Source organism: Squalius cephalus (genome assembly GCF_949319135.1).
Source record: "Squalius cephalus genome assembly, chromosome: 2".
NCBI lineage: Eukaryota > Metazoa > Chordata > Actinopteri > Cypriniformes > Leuciscidae > Squalius > Squalius cephalus.
The window spans coordinates 2,885,855-2,910,820 of NC_137123.1; the positions used below are offsets into that span (position 1 = coordinate 2,885,855).

At 39.5% G+C, this 24,966-nt stretch overlaps 2 protein-coding genes across 3 annotated transcripts in view; one reads left to right on the top strand and one right to left on the bottom strand.

Annotated features, from left to right (window-relative positions):
• Positions 1-6,300, top strand: part of LOC307154420 (NACHT, LRR and PYD domains-containing protein 1 homolog) — a 29,863-nt gene extending 23,563 nt beyond the window's left edge. For both annotated transcript variants that reach the window (XM_079864346.1, XM_079864347.1), the window contains exon 6: positions 1,727-6,300. In XM_079864346.1, coding sequence (XP_079720472.1) covers positions 1,727-2,882 — 1,156 coding nt within the window. In that variant the 3' untranslated portion in view covers positions 2,883-6,300. The remainder of the gene's footprint in view (positions 1-1,726) is intronic.
• A 13,369-nt stretch (positions 6,301-19,669) lies between these two features.
• LOC307154779 (E3 SUMO-protein ligase ZBED1-like) lies at positions 19,670-20,986 on the bottom strand (the record flags this gene model as incomplete). The annotated part of the gene is made up of 2 exons (XM_079864865.1): positions 19,960-20,986; positions 19,670-19,863 (listed from the first exon to the last, which is right to left on the bottom strand). The coding sequence occupies exons 1-2, from the start codon at positions 20,885-20,887 to the stop codon at positions 19,670-19,672; spliced, it is 1,122 nt and encodes a 373-aa protein (XP_079720991.1). The 5' UTR covers positions 20,888-20,986.
• Positions 20,987-24,966: the final 3,980 nt, after the last annotated feature.

The following is a 24,966-nucleotide window of genomic DNA, read 5'->3' on the forward strand; positions in this document are numbered from 1 at the left end:
CTCTCTTAAGGGCCTGAGTGTGCTCGTTGTACCACGGCGTTGGACTATTTTCTTTAATCTTCTTTAAGCGCAACGGAGCAACTGTGTCTAAAGTGCTGGAAAAGAGAGAGTTAAACGTTTCTGTTGTAATATCTAGTTCTTCAAAGCTATCTGGGATGCTGAGATGATGAAACTGTTCAGGAAGATTATTGATAAAGCAATCTTTAGTGGCAGAAGTGATAGGTCTAACATATTTGAAACACGGAGTCGGCTTTGCAGCCTTGACTAAATTAAGTTTACACAAGACTAGGTAATGATCTGAGATGTCATCGCTCTGCTGCAGAATTTCAACGGCATCAACATCTATTCCGTGTGATAATATTAGATCTAGAGTATGATTACGACGATGAGTAGGTCCTGACACGTGTTGTCTAACTCCAATTGAGTTTACAATGTCTTTAAATGCCAATCCCAATGCATCTTTTTCATTATCATTATGTGTATATTAAAATCATCAACAATTAGTACTTTATCTGCAGTCAATATTAATTCTGATAGAAAGTCCGCAAATTCTTTGATAAAATCTTGGTGCCCTGGTACTAGCTTTATATTTTCTCTCTGTCAAACTGCCTGTCAAATAGTTTTTATAGTAAACTGTTTGCATGTTGTTGGTTTTGAATTGTTGGTAATACTTTACAATAAGGTCACATTAGTTAACATTCGTTAAAGGACAAGTTCGGTATTTTACACTTAAAGCCCTGTTTACAGATCGTATCTGATGAAATAGAACGGTTAAGATTAAAATTTGGACACATGCTCCTGTCCCGAGAATTTTAGGTTTATTTCGCTTCCCCCCCCACCCCCACAATGGTTGTCTAGGTGCACTGGAACATTCCTTCATAAAACACATTAAACTTTCATTTACAAAGACGTGAAACTCACCGAGTGGTCAGGGGTGTTCACTGGTATGCTCACTCAAAAATCGCTGAAAAAGATGCATTCCAACAGGTGTTTTACCATTAGTTGTAAAACTGTGGACCTATTTTTCCAAACGTCTCACACCCGTAGATTCTTCCGTTGAGAGCTTGAATAATAGACACTCCAGCCCAGTTGGTGGCGACAATGCACATTTGCCGATTGCAAGCAAACCACTGGCATTTCACTGAATACACAGAAGAAGCAGAAGAAGAAGCGGCGGAGTAATACCGTACCTCACACAGCTCTTTCAATACAAGTCAATGGAGTTGGACAAAAACTACGATAAAACCTGTTGGAAAGCATCTTTTGCAGCGATTTTTGTGTGAGCATATCAGTGAACACCCCTGACCACTCGGTGAGTTTCACGTCTTTGTAAACGAAAGTTTAATGTGTTTTAGGAAGGATTGTTCCAGTGCACCTAGACAACCATTGTGGGGGTGGGGGGGAAAGCGAAATAAACCTAAAATTCTCGGGACAGGAGCATGTGTCCAAATTTTTATCTTAACCGTTCTATTTCATCAGATACAATCTGTAAACAGGGCTTTAAGTGTAAAATACCGAACTTGTCCTTTAATGCATTAACTGTATTTGTTAACGTTAGTTAGTCAACAGTTCATTGTTAGTTCATGTTAGTTCAGGTACATTAAATAATATTGACAGATACAACTTCTGATTTTAATAATGTATTAATAAACATTGAAAATAACATTAACTGAGATTAATAAAAGCAGCTGACTCTTTGCTTCTGCCTTCTTCTGGTTCTTCACAGGTTCTCTCAGCCCAAACCTTCTGGGCTCGATATTCACCCGCTGCTGAACTGTCAGTCTTGTGTTCATATAGCTGATTCTGATCAGTGGCTTCAGATTGAGCCGTCGGCCTGTACAGATGAAGGAGGGTCAAAGTTCAAGGTCAGCACTTACCCAGGCCGTTACGAGTGTGTCAGGACCAGAATGCGATGGGTCTGTGACTGTGTCGTCACCCTTCAGTACCGTACCGTAGACGGACTCTTCCTAATCGCAGAGCTGGAGAGGCTGCAGTGCAACCGGATCGGTCCAGTAATTGACGTGACGGTGATCTCAGGGAAACTGGAGGAAGTTCATCTGCCCCATTACGCCTGTTTAGGAGAGTCTGACCCCTCTCTCAAAGATGCTGTGAAAGTCCTCACCGTAAAAGACGAGGGAATAACCACAGAACCTGTGCAGTTGACCCGATTCCATGCTAAGATTGTCCAACCATCCTTCTCTCTGAAAACATTAATTATAAGTTGGATAATGGGATGGGACGAACACTGCGATCTTCTTCTCTACATGGATCCTCCCATTCTAAAGCTCTATTTGTTTCCACTTGATGATCATGCAAAAGAAAAGGTTGAGAAGAATGAAAAGTCAAGTTACCCAATACCGCATCCCAGACCTGACAGGCCATTTCGGATGAACAAGCCACACAAACTTCATGTTCCCGACGTTCCTGGTGCCACTATCAATCCTGAAGAAGGGATCACATTCAGAAGAGAAACTCCCCCAAACTTCTTCAGTGTCAACACAAGTCTGGAGAATGATCTTCAAATGACTCTTAAAAGAGAAGAGGATCAGAAGACTATCTGGACTACAACAATTAAAAAAATTTTATTTGATCTGACCCGTCCTATAAGAGACGAGCCGTGTCTGAATAGTGAGGCAGATAAAGCAAGATATTTTGATAACAATTGGCCAGATCTCATTCAGGGGGTTACAAATGTCCAGATCATTGCAGATAAACTGTGTCAGCAAGAACTAATTCATGAGGAGCAATATTCAGAAATCACACAGAGTTCAACCAGTCAGGATAAAATGAGAAAAATCTGCAACATTATACGCAAACACAGAGATCCTTTGAAGGCTAAATTCATCTCGATTCTTCAGAAAGAAAAGCTTTACCACTTTTAGATCATTGGTCTGATTCTCCACCGTGAGCTCAAGCTGTGTGTGTGAGCTGTGAGCTCAAGACTTTTCTAGTGATGATTCAGGAAAAATATTGCTTTAACCAAATATACATAGCAGCTTTGACTATCTTATAAAATACAAATTCATACTAACATTACAAAGTCATACAGGTTTGAAACATCATGAGGGGTGTAAATGATGACAGATGTTAATTTTGGGTGAACTGTCCCTTTAAAGGAGACATATCATGCTTTTAAATCGTTCCTTTTTACATATAAATCATACATTTGCAGTCTATATAAAGCGGAACTGCAATGCTTGGGTCTGAATTCCTCATTATTATAGCTCCACAGGCCCCTTTTCTACCCCTTTTCTGATGTGCGTCTGAGAGCAACTCGTTTTGGTGCTTTCTCTTTAAATGCAAATGAGACACTTCATACCCCGCCCCCTCTCCAGTTTGCAGAGGTTCAACTCCACCCCGTTCAGCCATTTTTGTAGTTTGATAGCAGAGATACGATTATCTAGCGGCACAGAAACGTTTTATTCACACGTTATTAACAAAATATCAACAACAGAAGACTTGTCCAGCCAGCCTTACATGTTCGAGCCAGAGTCGGAGCAGGAGCGAAATGAAAATGAAGACGACGAACCTGCAGAACGACGTCTTCATATGGATGTATCGCAATGGTGTGTTACTGTATTTACACATGAAACTTTGGTCTTCCGACCTTTTACCACCGTGTCGATTTATTTCGATTAATATGTGCGAGGGAGAGAGAGCAAGACAGCGTCTAGTTTGGAGACGGTGATGTCTTGTTTACACGTTCGTCTGGCTCTGAAGAGAGAGTGCGAGCGCGCGCGAGACCGGGTCTCTCTCTCTCTGCTCGTTCTTTCAGTTAAACATGCGTCCTGACACAAGCGCGGCAGTTCATCTATATTAGACGGTGTAATGAAGCGTGTGGGTTACAAAATCCAACAACCGAACATTTTAACTTACCCTCTCATAACTTCTGCATCTTTTAGCTTGGACTACAAAATTGCAGCGAGAAATCAAAATGGCGGATTGCTCGAAGTGTTGGGCCGGAAGTCAATGGCAGTTCCGCTGCAAATACTGTGACGTAATAGTTGAAAAAAAACGTCATAGATAACAGAAAAATCTGAACCGGTTGAAAAATATGACCAAAACAGAATGTAAAGATATCAACGAAGCACCTGAAGAGAATAATTTCAACTTTTCTGTACTTATAAACACTCCAAATATACGACAAAATGTATTTAAGGGTTAAAAAAGTGGATTTAGCATGATATGTCCCCTTTAACACGCGTGTTGCGTTACTCGAGAATGTGATGATGACGTGCGCCACTAGATGTTCAATAAACACTGACAGGAGCTGTCTCCATCCTCTTTTTTTTTTGGATCTAACTAACTTTAGTAGTATACAATATAGTATACAGAAATTACATATTAATAAATAAAAAATAAAACAATGTTCTCCGGACTGGTGCAATGATCCTTGGTCTCCTGAAGAAAATGAGTAACATTTGGCTTGAATCCTGACTTTAGATTTTGTTTGGCTGCTGTATACCTGAGTTATAACAGCCAGATGAACAAAGAGAAATGGTGATTTGATGGTGTTGGTTATGTTTTAACATAATCATTATTTCACAATAATTTGACCTGAATCACTGAACAAGCAATGGTAGAAATATGGTTACCAGTAGTATCTTAATTTAATAATAAAGAGGATACTAATTACTAATTAAATAATGTCAAATATTAAATGTATGCTATTGATTAGAGTTACCATAGACTAAAGATTTTTCTAGACTTGGACTAGTTGCACGTTTATATTCAATCCTGGGTGCATGTAGGCTATAGCCTATATTCCGCGCTCAAGCGCATGCTTAAAACTTGCCGCAAAACACTGGCAAAAGTAGGCTAATGATAATAAATGTGTGAAAAAAATAACGAAGCATTTTAATTGTTTATTAATGAACCAGTCTTTTCTAAATCAGTGTAGGCTGCCTGCAAACATATCTTCATCTCTGCTGTAATGTAGATGCGCCTTTCATACGGACAGGATTACATAGCCTAAAGAGATGGTTTTTTTTTCTAACCAGGGCTGAGCCTGGTTAGTACCTGGATGGGAGACTCCTGAGAAAACCAGGTTGCTGCTGGAAGAGGTGCTAGTGAGGCCAGCAGGGGGTGCTCACCCTGTGGTCTGTGTGGGTCCTAACGCCCAAGTGTAGTGACGGGGACACTATGCTGTCAAAGAGCACCGTCCTTCGGATGAGACGTTAAACCGAGGTCCTGACTCTCTGTGGTCATTAAAAATCCCAGGATGTCTTTCGAAAGAGTAGGGGTGTAACCCCGGCATCCTGGCCAAATTTGCCCCTTGGCCTCTGTCCATCATGGCCTCCTAATCATCCCCATATACTGATTGGCTTCATCACTGTCTCCTATCCACCAGTAAGCTGGTGTGTGGTGGGCGTTCTGGCGCAATATGGCTGCCGTCGCATCATCCAGGTGGATGCTGCACATTGGTGGTGGTTGAGGAGATTCCCCCCCTCTGTAAAGCGCTTTGAGTGCCGAGAAAAGCGCTATATAAATGTAATGAATTATTATTATTATTATTATTATGGTACCGTACGTATTTGCTTTCGATTGGATTTTTTTCGTTGGTGGAATTTTTTTTTATAAGCTTTAGGCTATATAGATAGCTATATTTCTCATGTCTGTGAGGCTTGTATACACTGTTTTTCAGTTCATTTTTGAGACGCGCTGCAATTCACAGAGATCATGAAAGCGTGCCCTGTTCGTTTTATTTTATTTTACAAAAGCACAACGTTTTCTTGTTGTTGTGAGTTTACACAAATAAAAGTAGTTGCGACTGATGTATTATGTATGACCAGTAATGCTGGAGTATTTTAAGTTGTTTCCACTGTTGATGTGGAAAAAGTGAGTGATGGCACCGGCGCCTCCATGTCATGCAGTGCGCGCTCCACACTCCGCACAAACACTTGGATATACCCTTAAAGGGACAGTAAGTAGGATTTTCTCCCATCTAGTGGTGAAATTGTATTTTGCAATCAAATGAATAGTGCTCTCTAGCGCCTCGCATTTTCAAATGTGTGTTGCATCTACGGTAGCCATTATGTACCAAAAAGCTATGACAGGATGTCCTCCAATAGCACTTCATCGAGTTTTCCTTCGGGTGAACTGTTTTGTTATTTCGAACAAACTACAACTTGACACAATGAACAAACGGATGTTACAGTTTTGAACAAACAAAACTTACAACCTTGTTTATATGGCCTTCTCTACTTTACTCAATAGTAGATATACTACTTTGATACTATACCTTGAAATGTGCTGGGGTTTTTTTTATTTAATTTTTGATGTGCACAAATAAATGACAGGTACCATAAGATTTTCTTCTTCCTGTTCCTTTTTTTTTCTTCGTTCATGCATGTTACGAATGAATGAATATATGAATGAATGAATGAATGAATGAAACATTTATGACTTGAGCAATAAATAAATAAATAAATGTATCAATTTTCAATACCACAGGGAAGAACTTATAGGCCTACTGTCATATAGATATTTTTATCTATTATTTATTTATTTTTTTGTCCATCCATTTAAAATCTAGGAAATCATTACTGTCTTCTGAAGAGATCTTTACATAATGACATATTCAATTAAGGCTTTTTATTCATATTGTAAAGGACTCTATTTTGTGAAGTTAGGTGGAAGGCTAGTCCACTACGGAACTCCGGCAAGAAGTATGACAGGAGACAGAAGATTGTGAACTGTTTATCTCTTCAGGATGTGTCAATATACATGTCCAACATTATACAGCCATTAGCTATTGTGGTAATTTGTACTATAGATGAACACAGACAACGGCATGTCTTTAGCCTGCTGGCATATTTACTGAACTGTTTCCATGACAACACAGAGATACATTTCTACGGCCCCAGGTACGGGGCATCCCGAGGGTCATACTACATCTCCCCTTCTCCCAAAGTAGTGATAAAACCTTAAATAAATGTTCACACTGGCAGAACTGCCTTAACCGTAGGTCACCTAGTCTGTTGGAAAGTTAAACCTGAACCAAAGATATCAGACAGAATAAACATAAACATAGCACTGTCTATAATGCTTAATTCTAGGTGCTGAATACTATGTTACAAAGTCTTTAAGCCACCCTGGGGCTTTCACCTCTCTCCTTGGGTGGACTCTCTGTATCCTCCCCCCCTCCCCTTGCCCTTCTTCTGGCCCTGCTGCCTGTTCCGTGTCCTCCACGGCTGGTGGTGGGGCTTGTATCTCTGGGAGGGGTCTGAGGTGTGCTTTGTTTCTCCTCACCTCTTCTGAGTCCGTTTCCACTACATATGAGCGGGGCGTGTCTGCTTTTCTAATCACTGTGGCCGATTCTTTTGTATTTGTGATCCAGACTCGCTGACCTGCTTTTAGCTCCGGTCTAACCGTAGCTTTGTGTCTGTGATTAAAGTCAACTGTCTGTGTGTGTTTCAGTTGTTTGTCCTTGTCTGCAAAGGCCTTCCTGTTTGGCCATTGAGGTTTGAGTTGAACAGGTGAGACTGGCAATGGTGAGCGCAGTCTCCTGCCCATCAGGAGTTCTGCTGGCGATGGTCCGTGATGCAGCGGTGTGACCCTGTAGGCCAACAGAGCCCTGTATGGGTCAGCATTTTTCTTCAATAGCCCCTTGACAGTCTTCACCGCCCTCTCTGCCTCTCCATTGCTCTGTGCAAAGTATGGGCTGCTGGTCACATGTCTGAAATCATAGTCCATGGCAAATGAGGAGAAAGTGCCTGAAGAAAACTGAGGGCCATTATCAGTTATTAGTACTTCAGGAACCCCATGTCTAGCAAAAATGGATTTAAAGCCATTGATAACTCCTGCTGATGTGGTTATTGGGGTTTTAATTACTTCAATGTATCGAGAATAGTAGTCCACTAACAATAAGTAAGAGTCATTTTCCCAATAAAACATATCCGCTCCTACTTTCTGCCAGGGCCGCTGTGGCAGCTCTGAGGGTATCATTGGTTCTGGTGAAATGGTTGGTTTTTAGCACACACCTCACACCATTCTTGTGATTTGAGCACCCAGTCCCAGCCACCACACTGACTGCTGGGCCCTCAGCCTGCATTTGGTTGTCCCCATATGTCCCTCGTGTAGTCTGCACAGCATTTCCTTCTGTAATGTCTCTGGTATAACAATCCGTTGCCCTTTCATCAGAAGGTCACCATTCATGTGTAGCTCACTGTGGTGGACCCAATAGGGTTTCAGTTGCTGGGACAGCTCTTCCTGCCGTGGCCACCCTCTCTTGCACTGTGACATCAGCTGGCTACAGATAGAATCCCTCTGTTGGTGCTCAGCTATCTGTTGAAGTTTAGACTGGGATGCAGGTAAGTTTTCACGTATCATATTAATGAAGACCTGCACTTCCCCTTCCAGTTGTGCCTCTTCTTCGGTCAGTGGCCGTCTCACCGGGGCCCTGGAGAGTGTGTCTGCTGTGATGAGAGCCTTCCCTGGCACGTAAATTATCTTGTACGTGAACCTCAGCAGTCTGAGACGGAATCGCTGAACTCTGGGAGGTAAGTCATCCAACGCTTTTGTCCCCAACAAGGCCAGTAGTGGTTTATGGTCTGTCTCTATGGTAGGCCTATGAGGTATGAACTCAACCTTTCACATGCCCAGGTGATGGCCAACGCCTCCTTTTCAACCTGGGCATAACGTTGCTCTGTTTCAGAAAGGCTTCGAGAGATGTAAGCGATTGGGCGCCACTCCATGTTATCCTGTCTCTGCATAAGGACAGCCCCCAGGCCAAAGGATGATGCGTCTGCAGACACTTTTGTTTTGGCTTGTGGTCTGTACTGAGCCAACACTCTCTGTGATGCCAGCTCCTTTTTGAGGTTTTCAAATGATGTCTGTTGCATGTGGCCCCAAGACCACTCATTGTTCTTTGACAGCAAATCTCTGAGTGGTTTGGTGGTGTCTGCAAACTGAGGGATAAACTTTGCTATGTATGTGACCATCCCCAAAAAACGCCTAACATCTGCTGTATTCTGTGGGATGGGCATATCTGTGATGGCTCTGATTTTCCCGGGGTCAGGTTCAATAGCTCCTGCCCTGATTTTGTGCCCCACAAACAGGACTTCAGGCTGTGCAAAGGTGCACTTTTCATTTAGTGTTAGACCCGCCTCCTGGAGACGTGTCAAAACAGCTGTGAGCCGTTCGTCGTGTTGGGCCCTATTCTCTCCACATATGAGGATATCATCTGCATGGCATATTACTCCACTTAGCCCTTCTAAGAGCTGGGACATGCGTCTCTGGAAGTGTTCTGGCCCTGAGTTAATTCCAAAAGGCAGAACATTAAAACAAAATCGGCCAAAGGGGGTGATAAATGTTGTGAGCTCCCTGCTCTCCTGTGCTAAGGGTATCTGCCAAAACCCACAACGAGCATCCAGCTTTGTGAACACCAGTGCACCATTCAGCTGGGCTAATGATTGGTCCACTGAGGGTAATATGTGTCTTTCTCTGCACACTCCCTCATTGAGTTTGGTCAGGTCAACGCAGATTCTTATCTTACCATTGGGTTTTGGGACCACTACTATTCCTGCACACCAATCAGTGGGTTTCTCTATCTTTGAGATGACCCCCATCTCCTCCATTCTTTCCAGCTCTTCCTTGACTTTGTCAGTTAAGGGGATTGGTACGCGGCGAGGGGTGGTCAGAGCATAAGGGATGGCGTTCTCATTCAGGCGGATTTGGTAATCACCTTCAAGTCTCCCTAATCCACTGAACACCTTTGGAAACCTCTTTTTGAAGACCTCCCCTGAATCTGCTTTCTCTCCCTGTTCTTCAACTGCATCCAATCGCTCAATGAGGTGCAGTTCTGTAAGTGCTGGTAAGCCCAGCAGTGGCCTGGCTAGGTTATCAATGACAAATACAGACTGAGTGGCCTTTTTGTCTTTACTTTCTAGTCTACTCTGTATCTGTCCCACCACAGGCAGTATCTTGTTATTTGGACCATACAGTCTTTTTGAGGTGTGAAGTAGAGGACCATCTCTACTATACTTATATAATTGTGTGGGTATCGCGGTCACTGCTGCTCCTGTGTCTAATTTAAAAGAAACAACTTCCCCATTAATTTTGATGTCTGAGTACCAACCAGCACAGTCTGCCTTCACCTCACCCAGGAGAAGGCTGTCCTGGTAGAGTTGCTCCTCCTCATCTGCCATCTCATGCACAGGCTGCTTGGATTTGCAGACAGCAGCAAAGTGTCCTCTTCTGTGACATTTCCTGCATTCAGCCTCCTTGGCCGGGCAATCTTTCCAACTATGAAATGGCACTCTCCCACATTTATGGCACATCCCTGATGTTCCAGTAGCATTATGTTTTGCTCTTCGTTCGGAATTCCACTCTTTCCTTCGAGCAGGCGAAAGCGCGTGCACTTCATCACTGGGCGCGCTGTGTGCGTGATTTCCCGCGCCGCGCAGCACCACTTGCTGCTGTTTTACAGTTTCACTTTGTCTTACTAAGTTCGTAGCTTTAGACAGAGTCAGATTTGAATCTAACTGTAGCTTTTCGGAAAGTCTGATGTCTCTTATGCCCACTACTATGCGATCACGTATCAGTTCATCTTTGAGAGTCCCGAACTTGCAATATTCCGCCAATTTGTGAACTGCAGTAACAAAGCACTCAGCCGTTTCCCCCGGCTCTTGTTTCCGCATGTTAAACCTGGCCCTCTCGAAAATGACGTTGTGTTCTCCAATGAAATGTTTATCGAAACAGTCTTTTACTTTCTCGTAGATTACCTTGTCCTCTTCTTGTATCGCCGACGCATGTAAGATATCCTCTGCTTCATCTCCCATGGAATATATCAATGTGTTCACCTGGAATGCCTCATCCTTTTTATCCAAACCCGACGCTACTCTGTACCTTTCGAATCGTCTAATCCATTTGGGCCAATTTTGGATGTCTCTGCAGTCAAACTTCTCTGGAGGGCTAATGCGAAATGCATCTCCAACGGCGTAAGCTGCAGAGGGTGGTCCCGCGCGTTCTCTCTCTTCTCTGGACATCTTACTTAAGCTGGCGCGTTGATTTACCTCCAAATAGCGGTGATTTTCCCTGAAAAGTTCATTAAACTGTCGACTATACTGTCACGTCGAAAGCTGAGTTGGTTTTAACATTAAACACTTCTGACACCATGTGGTAATTTGTACTATAGATGAACACAGACAACGGCATGTCTTTAGCCTGCTGGCATATTTACTGAACTGTTTCCATGACAACACAGAGATACATTTCTACGGCCCCAGGTACGGGGCATCCCGAGGGTCATACTACAGCTATAACTGAGGTGGTAGAATGTGGTTTAGTCTGAAATAAACAAATAAAGATATATAAGAATATGTATGAATACAGTAAACATAAAGATTCACCTCAGTATACATCATCTATACATGTTTATATTGTCCACAGCGCGGCAAATAGCGCTAAACATGTACACGTGAATTACACTGGCATCACTCGCCTCTGAACACATTAATCACGATATGAACATAACGACAACAATCGGATGTACAGCTGCTACATGAAAGTGTTAATATATCTCGATATAACAGCTAAATATAAGGATAAATGAACTTACATTCATGCACGCACATTTACCACTCGTAGAAGATGGCGGCAGAAACGAAACTAAGAGTAAACTGAAACCGCTCTGGCGGAATGCACGTCAGCGCGCTGTTCGTGCGTAACAGCGTAATACACATTAAAGGGCTACCAATACCAAATGTATAAGGAATTTAGTACACATATATAAACTCTTTTTATTCAATGATAAGCTCAATTACCATTGCAAATCTCACCTAAATGTTTGCTCACTCAGTGTATGGGATAATTATTGGGATAATAATTGGGATAATGTGATAATTATTGGGATAATTTTGTTATAATTGCACAAGATAGCTTGTTTTTACTATATTTTATGTAGCCTAATAATTTCACAGTAAATCTTCAAATTAATGTAGAAACATCATAAAGACAGTATATTTCAAATAATTGTTTAGTGGCATATTTTTATGAATGAAGTGTTATTTGATTCTGATGTCACACGCGTCCCATTTTCTCACAACTCTTAACGTTCATTTAAGACTTTATTTAACTAATTTAAGACTGCTCTGATGAGGATACTCAAAGCGAAAGCGCGAAAGAGAAGTCGAGTCTGGCGCGCGTCCTGTCAGCATCACAGACAGCGCATTCTCTTTTGTATTTTCTCGCTTGCATGGTTAGAAGCATTTGCATGAAGAAGAACGTGATTATATAATGTAAGGCTAGCCAAAGGATGACAGAAATAATGCTGCTTTAATTGCGTTAAATATTTTTAACGTGTTAAACTGAAAAACATTAATCGCACGTATTGCGTTGACAGAAGCACGGACATAACCGATGTGTTTATGTGAATACGCGGCAAGACGGACGTTGTGACAATGTTTTCGTGTGTATTTGACTGTAAGCGCATCAATCAAAAATAGGCAGCTTTATGTGGACGCACTGGGAATAAGGCACGGTAATAAAATCACACGCAAGTGCAACCTCCGCAATTCAACGCCGAAAACTTATGATTTGCATTTTTATTATAATTTGTGCGCATTATTTGTTGTTATTAGAGACTTCCGACGATCCGAGATTGATGGTAAAAATTGTTTTTTTACACAGCACCCCTGCTCTCGCCAGAAGCACCCCAGGGTGTCGTGTCACCCCGCTGGGAAACGCTGGTCTATATAGGCTAATAAAAAAATAAAAATAAAAGCCTGTAATTAAGACCTTAACATTGACTTACCTGTCGAGAAGAAAGCAGGCAACTTCAGCGTCTCTTTTGAAAGCTTTCTCCTGCATTAGCTATCCCGACATTATAATAACCCTTGTTTTTGTAATCTCCGATCACGATTCCTTTTACGGTCTTATTGTGGACTTTTTCGACGAAGAGGACTCGTTATCCTGTGACTTAACCGTGCAGTGCAGCCTTTTAAACTTGCCAGGGCAGTGACAAAAGCGCCTCTCACTGCTCTGCTCCGCTTCTGCTGGTTTCAGTCACGTGACGCGGGCTCTGAACAAAAACGGAAACGCGTTGGCCTAGTACTTTTTGTCCCTCTCTGCTATTATAGTTTTTCAAGATGGCGGAACTACATGGAAGCCTCCGTGGACTTACCCGTCCTATGTATATACAGATAATAAATTCTTCATTTACGAGGATAAGTCAGATCATTGGCAGAGGTATTTGTACACCATTGAGGACATATTTATGAATAAAAATATTGATTTTAGATAATAAAATACCTAAAAGTTACTTATTGTCCCTTTAATAATAGTGAACATTTATCTAGGTTAACGTTAGAGTGAGCGCCCATGCCAGACGGATAAGTCCTCTTCAGATTTAACAAATCAATTTCTGTTGCATTTTCTTGCGCCAGTTTGAAAAGTTTAGGCTAAATATTGGCTAATTAATGCCACAATAATTTGTTTATTTTATTAGCTACTTATATTTTAAATTTTTGTTTTGCATTGAATACCATTTAGGATTTGCTGTGCACCGCAATGTCATCCTCTCATAGAAAGACAGGTTAAGAGTTTTTAATAACCCTTAAAGGGTTTCTATGGGAGGAAAACGCTTAATTAAATGCATTGCGTTCATATTCTGGGCTCATCTGCTTTTCTGTAGGATAGTATGGTTTATTAATAAGGTGTCCATTGGGGGCTGCTACTATTTGCTTAAGCTTTTTGAACGTAGAAGTGTGATAAAGACATGGTTATCAATTTTATGTAGATAAAAGCATATTTTGTACATGACTACACATGTCCTTATAAGGCCAAGAAAATATGTCGTTTTAACGACATAAGATCTCGTTATTACGACATAATTGAGTGGAAAAAATGCTAAATGAATGCTAAATCATACATTTATGTATGTACAATAATATTACGATGTCCAGCAATCGATTGAAATAGTGCCTGGGGTTAATTTGTCGTTTAATGAGGTTTGATATATGTTGGTGTGGGTAAATCCATAATTAATATATGTACTGAAATGGTCCAGCGGTAGAATTTCTGCCAAGTGCGTCAGAGGTTATGGGTTCTAATCCATACTCATATATATATATATATATATATATATATATATATATATATATATATATATATATATATATATATATATATATATATATATTTTTTTTTTTTTTTCTCAAAACCGATTATGTTTATCAGTGGTTGTATATCAGGCAAGCATACGTTTGTATGCATTTTGTTTTGTAATTGCACCGGAACGAATAGAGAGTCTCCACAACAGATTGAAGCGCGCGTCGGCAGCTGGCAGCAGGAAGTAGCTGCCACTGGCAGCAGGAAGTTGCTGCCGTTGACAGCCGGAAGCCCTGCCATATTAGGAGGGACCTGCCATTTCGTGGCAGCCAATCAGTATCGTCCAACGTAGTAGCAACCAATCACATTTACCTGGAAGTCAAGCGACAGCAGCCAATGGTGGCGCCGGCGAATCTTCAGTAATGGCGGCGGTATTTGGCTCGGTAAGTTTGTATATTATCAGATTAATAAAGAATTGTTGCTCTGTACGTTGGAGTTTAACTTTATGTTAGAGACAGTGTATCTGTGACTACTCAAGTTGAATTGGTTAATTTAATCATTTGTAGAAACGCAGCTTGTGCACCGTGTGCTCCTGGTTTGTGAGGGGCTATCATTAACTTCAAATACTAACTTACGTTACCATTATCATTAAATATTAGCGTTTGTTAACATGTTAACTTAATCTATTGATTAGAATAAAGCTCATGCTGATTTATTGGAATTGACAAGCTCAGCCTTGATGATACACGTGCAATGCTAACAAAACATATCCCAAATGATCTAACTTATGTTTTAATACAAAACACCATTTTAATCAACATTACTTCACCATATTCTAAACTTCTGTTTTTTTTGTAGTTTCACCAAGTTCACCACAGCCTGTCACAGATTGCTGTGGATGGACAAACATATGTGCCAGGAAGGAAACCCCAGATTTCCAGTTGCAAAACCAACCAAACTCACTGGTATGTTTTCACATAATGAACATAATGTTCAAATGTATTATATCCTGTCTTGATCAAAGCAGGCAAAAGGCATTCTGTTTTTTATCTTTTTTTTTTAATACAAATTCTAGATTGTATCGAAAATTTGACATTTCAGTGTCTGTTTCTTTTCTTAGTTTGATCATGTTTTGGATGGGACCCAATCACCAGATGAGACCAGAATATATATATATATATATATTCATATTCATATTCATATTCATATTCATATTCTGGTCTCATAGTTTGAGCCTTGTCTGTGAAACTGGGGGTGAAAGTTATATGAAAAAGTGAACAGTTCCAGTATATTTTGAATAGATATATATAAAATAATTATTTTAATTTATTTATAAATTGTTTTATATAATTATTTTATATAGATCTATTCAAAATATACTGGAACTGTTCACTTTTTCCATATAACTTTCACCCCCAGTTTCACAGACAAGGCTCAAAATAGTCCCAGACTAAAATACATGTTTAACTGAAAGCAAATTACACTTGTGTATCTTAAAATATCAGTGCCATTGTTTCTTTTAAGATTCACAACAGTATAACTGCTTCCTTAACCTCACAAAGGAATAAGCTATAAATCTGATTTTTTTATAGGGTGGGATTCACTAACTATATGTTATTTTAATGTACACACTAGAAATGTTTATTAGATCTTAACAAAACTGTGACATGCAGAAAACAATAAATAAATACTTTTCATTCATTGCATCCTTTTTATCTTTCAAACCCTTTCATAGACACACAAAAGATCTTACATGTTTTTCCACTCAAGAACCAGCAACATATAAATGAAAGTCTTATGTTTTGATTGATGATAGCGACGAAGATGACAATGACCAGGATAATGATGTAAAAAGTTCATTGACCACACTACAGAAATCAATGTCCATGAAAGCTCAGGTCCAAGAACACAAATCCCAAATCTTCCCAGTGCCAACCTTAGTGTTGATACAAAATCACATATGTGGTATAATTCAGCTTCAGGATCCACAACAGTAAGGGTGTAATCCAGTTTCAGGATTCGCAGCATTAAGCCCCATGGCCTCTCAACTCACTTCATAGTGTTTCAGACAAGAGTCCCAACAGGCATGTGCGACAGAAAGACAAATCCCACAGAATGTGAAGTCCTTCTACAAAAAATAATCACATTAAGAAAATAACTATTCATACATCAACCAGTCAACATAAGAAAATAAACAATGCTTACTTCCGATTGAGCATCAAACTCTCAGTTTCCCAATCAGGACTAGTGCTTGTCTGGCTTCGTAAGGCATGCTTACTCCTCCATTACAAATCTACTACTTCTACTCTCTACACCCATTTTATACCTGAGAGTATTACTCCTTGTTGCCCCCTCAAGGTGTGTAGTATAATTACAATACAATTAGGGTTGGAGCTAAACTCTGCAGGAGAGTGGCCCTCGAGGACCAGGGTTGAGAACGCCTGATCTAAACCCTATATGTGAAACCAGGCTTCAAAGTTTTACATATTAGTCCAGTGGTTCAGTTCAACACTTTGTTTTCTGGCTTTAGATAGGCATAGACAGTGGCATTTAAAAAATAAATTACACCTGCTCCCTAGTTCAGGTATGCTACTGTCTACTGCTGCAACATGGCTAAGTGGTTCAACACGGAGTTCATCTCTCTCTTTCTCTCGTGTGTATAAAATAACTAACTTTTCCCCCCCTTCTTTTTAAGCTCAATTGCAATAAAGATGGATCCGGGATCTTGGAAGCTTGTTAAAAATAAGGTATTGATTTCATGTTACAACAATTTTGATTTCTTTGCTATCTTTAGTGTATAAATAAAATGTTAGTTTTTCCATTTAGATTTTTTTTTTTTCCAGGGTGTTCCAGCTCAGTTGGGATCTGTGGACTGCAGTGTATTCATGCTAATGGTAAGTTATACGGTGGTTTTGTTTCCCCATTACATTTATTTTACGGATAACCCAACATCCATAATAATTATCAAAAGACATCAGGCTGATCCCAATAAATTTTGTTTTTCAGGTGTGTGTGTGTTAAGGTTAGTGATGTCACTAGCCCAGGAGGAAGCTTGTGTAGTCCCCACCAGTTTGTTGTAGTCCTTAAAGTGATTTTTGTGAAAAAAAAAAAGTCTCCCTTTGCTTTGAACTTTTATCGTCGTAACTTATTCATATTGCAGATATTGTTTATGCTCTGACAGCAACATTACTCTAAAGTTTCTTTCTTTCTTTTTCTAACATCTGTCTTTCTTTATTTTCTTTCTTTCTTTTTCTAACGTCTGTCTGTATTTCTTTTTTCTTTTATTTCTTTCTAACTTATCTATCTTTTTCTAACATCTGTCTTTCTTACTAATCTTAAGGTTACAGGGGTTAAACGTGATCTGATTCACAGAATTGTACTTTTATGTGTATTTCTTTAAAGTGAACATTATCTGTACTACTTTTGGAGGAACTGCGATTCCATTGTGTTTGTGTGTGTGTGTGTGTGTTGAATGCTCTGTGCAGGTCTTGTGATATGCAGCAGCTGACCCCAAGACGCCTTTCTACGACCTCCGAGGTCATCACCGGACCATCTTGGACTCGGATGACAATGTCGACTTACCCTCCTTTCTATCCATAAGTGTAGAATTGTTTTAACTTTGTTCTTTTGCCAATGAGAAGTAGCCAACCTGTATGTACTGATGTCAATCATGCCCTTGGAAATGGTATAACTGGTGTGAGATTTTGTGTACAGTAGAGTCTCTGGCTTGCGACCCCGTGAGACTTTGACGCCTGGCTCTACCGATGAAACTATTCTTCAGTAAATTTTTACTTATTTGATTGAACCTCACGACTCCTGGTCTTCTTTCATCATATTTGGTCCTGGGTCTTTAAGCTGTTATTCCCTAACACTAGAAACATTGTAAATCATGTTAAACCATGCTAGAACATTGTAAAACGTTTTCAAACTTTCTTTTTCAAGCCAACTTAGTTTTTTATGAACTTTAACATCTAGTTCAGAATTGTTGTTCATTCCGATTTCAGAGCAACAAATATCAAGCCTGTTTTCAAAGTTACAGCTGTTTTATAAAACAAAGACAAGAATGTCTTGAAATACTACAAATGTAAAACTGAACTTAAATGATAGCAAAATATGATTTTTAAATAAAGGTCATTGAGAAAATGTTTTTTTTTTTCTTCTTTTAGACATGACTTTCATTATTTGTTTAATGAATGTTTATGTACATTTAATAAATATACAATATTATTATATAGGCATTCATTTATGTATATATTTCATTATTTGACAAACATGTACACAAATTATATTTATACACGTACAAATTCATAATTTCAAGTGTAGCTTAATGTTTGTTTTTTTGTACTATGTCTATGATCTTCGTTACTTAATTTATATTTGATAAAACTTTTTAAACCAATTACAAAATAATTACAAATTTAAGTAATTTATTTAAATAAGTACTAAAATTATATCTATACATTGATATAATAATTTATTTGCCTTGCTAAAAGCGGCATCAACCTCCGACTTCCGGTTATTAGCGTCAGCTGACGTCAGCTGCCAGTGGCAGCTACTTCCTGCTGCCAGCTTCCGATTTTTCGCTGAACCCCTACTGGGAAGACTGCGCGATCCACAAGAGAACACAGTATCCGCGCCACTGATCGCAGCGGCAACGAGCACTTTGATCACTTGATTTCAAAAACAACACATTTCAGCGCTAGATCGCCACTTATTTACCAAACGAACTAAATGAATGCTCTGCTAGTTGACTGGAGATGTTTTATTTATTTGTATTGGTACATTCTAGTGATGGCAAAATCGAGGCCTCGTGAACCAATGAAACACTTGAACCAAATGTGCCATATTGTTTCGAGGCTTCGAATCAATCCGACACCCGTCTCAACGGGGACACCTAGTGGTCACTTGCAGGTGTTGATCTGAAACAACCTTGACGAGCCATTAAAAAAATGTGTTGTTTTTTTATTATTATAATGTTCTAATGTGTGAAGCTTGTAACCTATAGGCTCCTCACTGTGCATAATGTTATTTTGGTCATGAAAAATGAATATTAATAAAAGAAATCAAGCCACAATGTCTCACTTTTTTAGATATTTTTATTCAAAAATATTAATTTCTCTGCTGTGGAAGGACTTAGCCTACTTCTTTTTTTACAGATAATTTCTCCAGCCTTGGAAAAAATCCTCTCACAAGGGACACTTGTTGCTGGCATACAAATATATTTTTTTGCAAGGACATACAAATGTGGAAAGATTACTGCTCTCTCTTTCCAGTAAGTTAGTGGATCATGAGTTCTGGGCAAATACGCATCGTTGATGTATTTTTTCACTTCCACTGTGGCATCAGCTGTAGCATTGTGTATCATCTTGGTTTGATGGATGCGAGTATCAAAAAGTTCCCATAAACTGTCCTGTGTTTCTACTGGTGTTGATGTTGATGTTGATGGTGATGGTGATGGTGATGATGATGATGATGATGATGATGGGTGTGATGTTGACATGATGGGTCTGAATAAAAATGAAAACAGCAATTAGTAACAAATCCTAAACTGACAGCATATATGAAGGATATTTTATATTACATGATTCAGATTACATAACATAACACAGACTGAAACTGCTCACCAGGATTTGTGTTTTGAACGCATCAGCGAAGCACACTCCAGTGTGATGTGCTTTTCAGCTTCCTGGGCTTTGGCAGCATTTCCAAATGCCACATTTTTGAACCTTGGGTCCAGCAGTGTAGCCAGTGCCAAGGCTCTAAAACTCTCATAACCTCCACATCTGGAGTGCAGACCCTCTTGCAGATGTGAGCCTATGAGCCAAAACAGGAGAAACACATATTTATATTAATGACAATAATATGACAGTTATGGCCAATCACATGGGTAGTATGGTCATTGTGGCCTACCTAATTGAACAGTTGATTCCTGCGTTGCATTTCCTTTTTTCTGTGCAAGCTTGTGCTGCAACATCCTGTACAGTGGTATAAGCTTTGAAGCAGACACTCTCTTTTCCTCTGACATCTCTGTTGTTGCGAGTTTGAATGGTTGTAGTATTGACAATGATTGTTGAATAATGTCATAATCAATACTTGTCAGGGGAGCAGTATCATTGTTTAAGTTGGAAAGTGCAGCAGCCACTGTTTCACGTTGGTCATACAAGCGCTGTAGCATGTCGAATGTGCTGTTCCATCTCGTGTCAACCTCCTGTATCAGTTTCAGAGTTGGTCTTCCCATCAAGCTCTGCATCTCCACAAGCTTGTCCTTTGCTTTGCAGCTGGATCTGAACAACCCCACTATCTTTCTGGCCTTCTGGCGTATTTCATTGATGACTGGGGTTTGATCTAGTGCCTTTTTCACAATCAAATTTAAAGTATGCGCAAAACATGGGACATGGCGAAGGTGGAGTAGCTGGGCACTTAGGATCATGTTAGATGCATTGTCAGTCACCATGCACTGAACTTTGGAGGTTATTCCCCACTCAGCCATTAGCAAGGCTTTAGCCTCCATGAGATGCTGGGCTGTGTGGGTTTGGTAAAACCTCCTTACACCCAGTACAACAGTTGCCATTTTTGCCTCTGGTGTTATGTAATGGCAAGTCACACCAAGATATCCATCCATATTAATGGAGGACCACATGTCAGCTGTAAGGCTAACAAATTCGGCCTTTTGTAGGTCCTCCATTGTCTTCTCCTTGGCTTTGTTGTACTTTTCGCTGACCATTATTTTAAGCACCTTCCGGGATGGGAGGACATAGCTTGGATCAAGCTTGTTCACAAATTCCCTGAATCCCTCATCGTCCACGATGGTGAAGGGCTGCAGATCCTTCACCACCATGTTTATAAGAGCCTCATCCAATTCCCTCTGTCTGACTTTTAAAAGAGAAGACAAAACATACTTTCAGACAAATACATTGGAAAAATACAGCTTCAATTAGTGCACATCTATTAAAAGTATAGCCTACATTATTTGGAAACCTTCCAGTGTTTATAATCAGTGCTTTATATAACTTATAAACTTTATAAACAGTGTCCCAAAAGGTTGTAATTATATTTCAGTTATAATTATATTTCAAACAATGCATACCTTGCTTAGATGGCCCAGCAGTGTCAGTAGCAGGCCTAGGTACAGGGGGAATGCCATCCTCTGCACCCTGCAAAATGGCAGATGAGTGCTCCTCAAATGGCGCATCATGGATGATGTATTGTTGCAGTAGGCTAGATACCGATCACAATACACACATCTCACTTTATTTGGGGTTTCTAAATGGAAATGCTCCCACACCACAGATGTACGGCATCTCTTCTGGGGAGCCTCCATTTTATCTATCTATCCAAATCTATCTATAGATGAATCGATCTATGTATCTAGATATGTATCTATAATCTATGTATCTATATATGTATATATCTATAATATAGCCTATGTATTTATATATGTATCTATAATCTATCTATATATGTATCTATCTATAATATATGTATTTATATATGTATCTGTAATCTATCTATATGTATCTATCTATTAATCTAGCTGTCTATATATATTTATATCTATGTATCTATTAATGTGTCACTATATGTATACTCTGTCTGTCTCTAGCCTATCAGTCAATGTGTTGTGTAAATTTAAATGTAAGTCTAAATTGCCTATAACTAATCAAATCGCACTATGTCACTATATCACCAAAAATCCGCTATCTCAAAGTCAAACTCCTCTCACAAAAACCCACGAGGTCAAAATGCGTTTATTTCACTTTTATACAGATGTGCGATTGTGTGGTCTGTTCCCGACCGTTCCAATCAAACGCTGATTCGGCGGACCACACCTGATGAAACACTTAGCGAAACACTTCGAGGCTTCGTTTGGCCATAGTCACGTGACATGGGTGTTTCGAATCACGCTTCGGATCAGTGTTTCGACACATCTGCGCTTCGGGATCTCGCAAAGCTTCGGAACGACTGTTTCGCTTCAGCCATCCTTAGTACATTCGTGCCGTGAGATGTTTCAAAAGTGGTGGGGACATGTCCCACTCGTCCCACCCGCAAATTACGCCTATGGGTGGCAGCAATGCGTCACCGTATGTTTTAACTCAAAATCCTTTCATAAATATGAGGATATCACTGCAAAAAACGTGTTTTATAACCACGTAATTATAGCAGCCAGAGAAAATGTTATATTAAAGAGTCAATGGTCAAGAGCCCAACTAAAGCAAACGCTAACCACCATCATGGTGACTTTAAAATACAACTATTGATTTCATTCAAACGGAAATGAAATAAAGTCAGTCTGGTTAGTAATAAGTGAAGCTGGTAATGCTGTTTGTGGAGTTGTTTAATCCTCCTCTGCTGAGATCTTCACAGATTTAATGTCTTCTTTTCTCTTCAGTTGATTTCATCTAAGGCTGTGTCTGAAGTCAGTTGTAGTTCTTGTGTTTCTCTTTCCTTCAGTGATTCTGCTTGTTAACAGCAGGTGTTCATAATTGATCCTCAATCATCACTTAATTATCTCATTAACTTCAACACCGCTTTAACTCTGTAGTGTGCACACATATGAACACTGAGCTCATTAACTGAGTGTTAATTTAACATGGGCGTTTTTCTGTGTACTATTACATAAATCTTACCTGTTTCATTTACATATGACTGACAAATATAAATCAAATTCAGTTTATTAATACAATAACATAAATCTTATCTGTTTCATTTATATATGACTTAAAAATATGAATCACATTCAGATTATTGATTGGTTTATGTTAAAACTATGTAAACTAAATGCATGGAAATTTGTTATGCAATTCAAATACATAAATCTTATGTTTAGACACATTTTTTTTTGAGTGCATGAGAAAGATCTGTGACATTATACGCAAACAAAGTGATGCTGTGAAAGCTGAATTCATCTCGATTCTTCAGGAAGAAAAGCTTTACCACTTTTAAATATCGGTCAGCTCAAGCTGCATGTGTTTTAAAACATTAAAATATAAACTGAAGACTTTTCTAGTGATGATTCAGGAAAAATATTGCTTTAACCAAATATACATAGCAACTTTGACTATCTTACAAAATACTAACATTACAAAGAAATCTACTAAATGTATGTGTTTTTTTACTAACCAAATTACTTTTTAAATCTTCATTAAATTCCATAATTGAAAGCATTATGTCTGTATGCTGATGTGTTAGAATGAAAATTCATGACTGTTTTAATCTCAAAAAATTACATATTCATTCACCCATAGTGACAGTGACTACAGTTGATATCAAAGATGGCAAAATATCTTATTTTTTTTGTTCCACAGAAGAAAGAAAGTCATACAGGTTTGAAACATGTAAATGATGACAGAATGTTAATTTTGGGTGAACTGTCCCTTTAACACGCGTTGCGTTACTCGAGAATGTGATGATGACGTGAGCCACTAAGGCCCCGTTTACACGATGGGAAAACGCAGATATTTCCCTGCGTTTTGGCCTGTCATTTACACGAAAACGCCGTTTTTATCCCAGAAAACGATTATTTCTAAAAACTCCGGCCAAAGTGGAGATTTCTGAAAACGGCGGTTATGTGTTGCCGTGTCAACTGGGATAAACGGGATTTTAGGTTCTCAAACGTCACATTATGCGCCAGAAAATGCTTACGTCATGTGAGCGCCCTATGTTTAGAGTTTGTTTGGCTACTATTTGATCATGGATGCTGTTAAAGTGGTACTCATTTTTACTTTTGTGCAAACGCTTTTGGCCTGTTTGCATTTGCTTCGCTGTCTGTCCACACGAACAAACCTCGCGCCATGTCTGTTGTTTTGAAAGGAACAGGAAGTCGCTCGTGCTATTCGTTGTTGTCGATTTTGAGGATTCTGATTGGCTTGCATGGCTTTATCCTTCTCCCTACACTGCCGCCCATTGTATTTATGCGGGTTGATGTAAACGACAACTTTTTTGAAAACGATGTTGTGTGCACAATGTTATTTTTGAAAACAGAGGGGGAGAAATATTCGTTTCTCTAAATACCCGGCTATGTGTAAATGTGGCCTAAAAAACTCTGACATCTTGGAAACATTAATGGTCTTTTGGAGAACTATAGACCCCTTTTCAGTTAGTAAACATGGTGATGTTTTCTGTGGGCGGAGCTTAGGTGGAGGCAGAATGATCCCTCTGGCCGCTTCACCAACGTTAGTTTGCAAGTTTTGTTAACTTGTTTTTTAACAATAACTGGAGAAAATCTGATTTTATCTTAATGTGTAAGGTCCAGGACTGCGATTGTTATTTGCAAAAGTTAATTTTAACGGACGGAACCAGATTGGCTGACCCGTACACACTCTGACAGGATTAACGTTAATGCTACCTGCAGTTGAGTGGCCTGACTTCTACACCTACCAGATAGAGAAACCGAGGGGTAAAGAGAAACTGAGGGCATATCTTTAGATGACTATAACTATGTGCTGAATGGCAAGACTTTTGTGGTACGATCCAAAGTTCTGCCTAGTCAGCACCAAGAAGACGACAATGTAAAGAGTGACATTATGGTGCAATTTTAATGATGTGAATATTTTTTACAAATAAAAATTCCAGATACAGCATATTAATTTTTTATAGATTCTTGCACCCAACAACACAACAAGATGACATTTAATAATAATAATAATAAATTAAGCTCCTTATTATGTAGCCGAATCTGTGCTGGTTTGTATTGGCCGCTGTGGTGAACAAATGAGTCCTACCAGAGAATGTCTAATAAGGGGAGAACTTCCACTCTCTGTAAACTTCCGGCTCCTGAATTGGTTGCAATTCCACTCTGGCTCCACATGAGGGCGCTCACAGGACGAGTGGAGAATGAATGGAGGTCTATGGCGCTATAGGTGCTATATATGTCGAAAGGACATAAGTACTCATTAATTTAACTTTCAACCTATAACC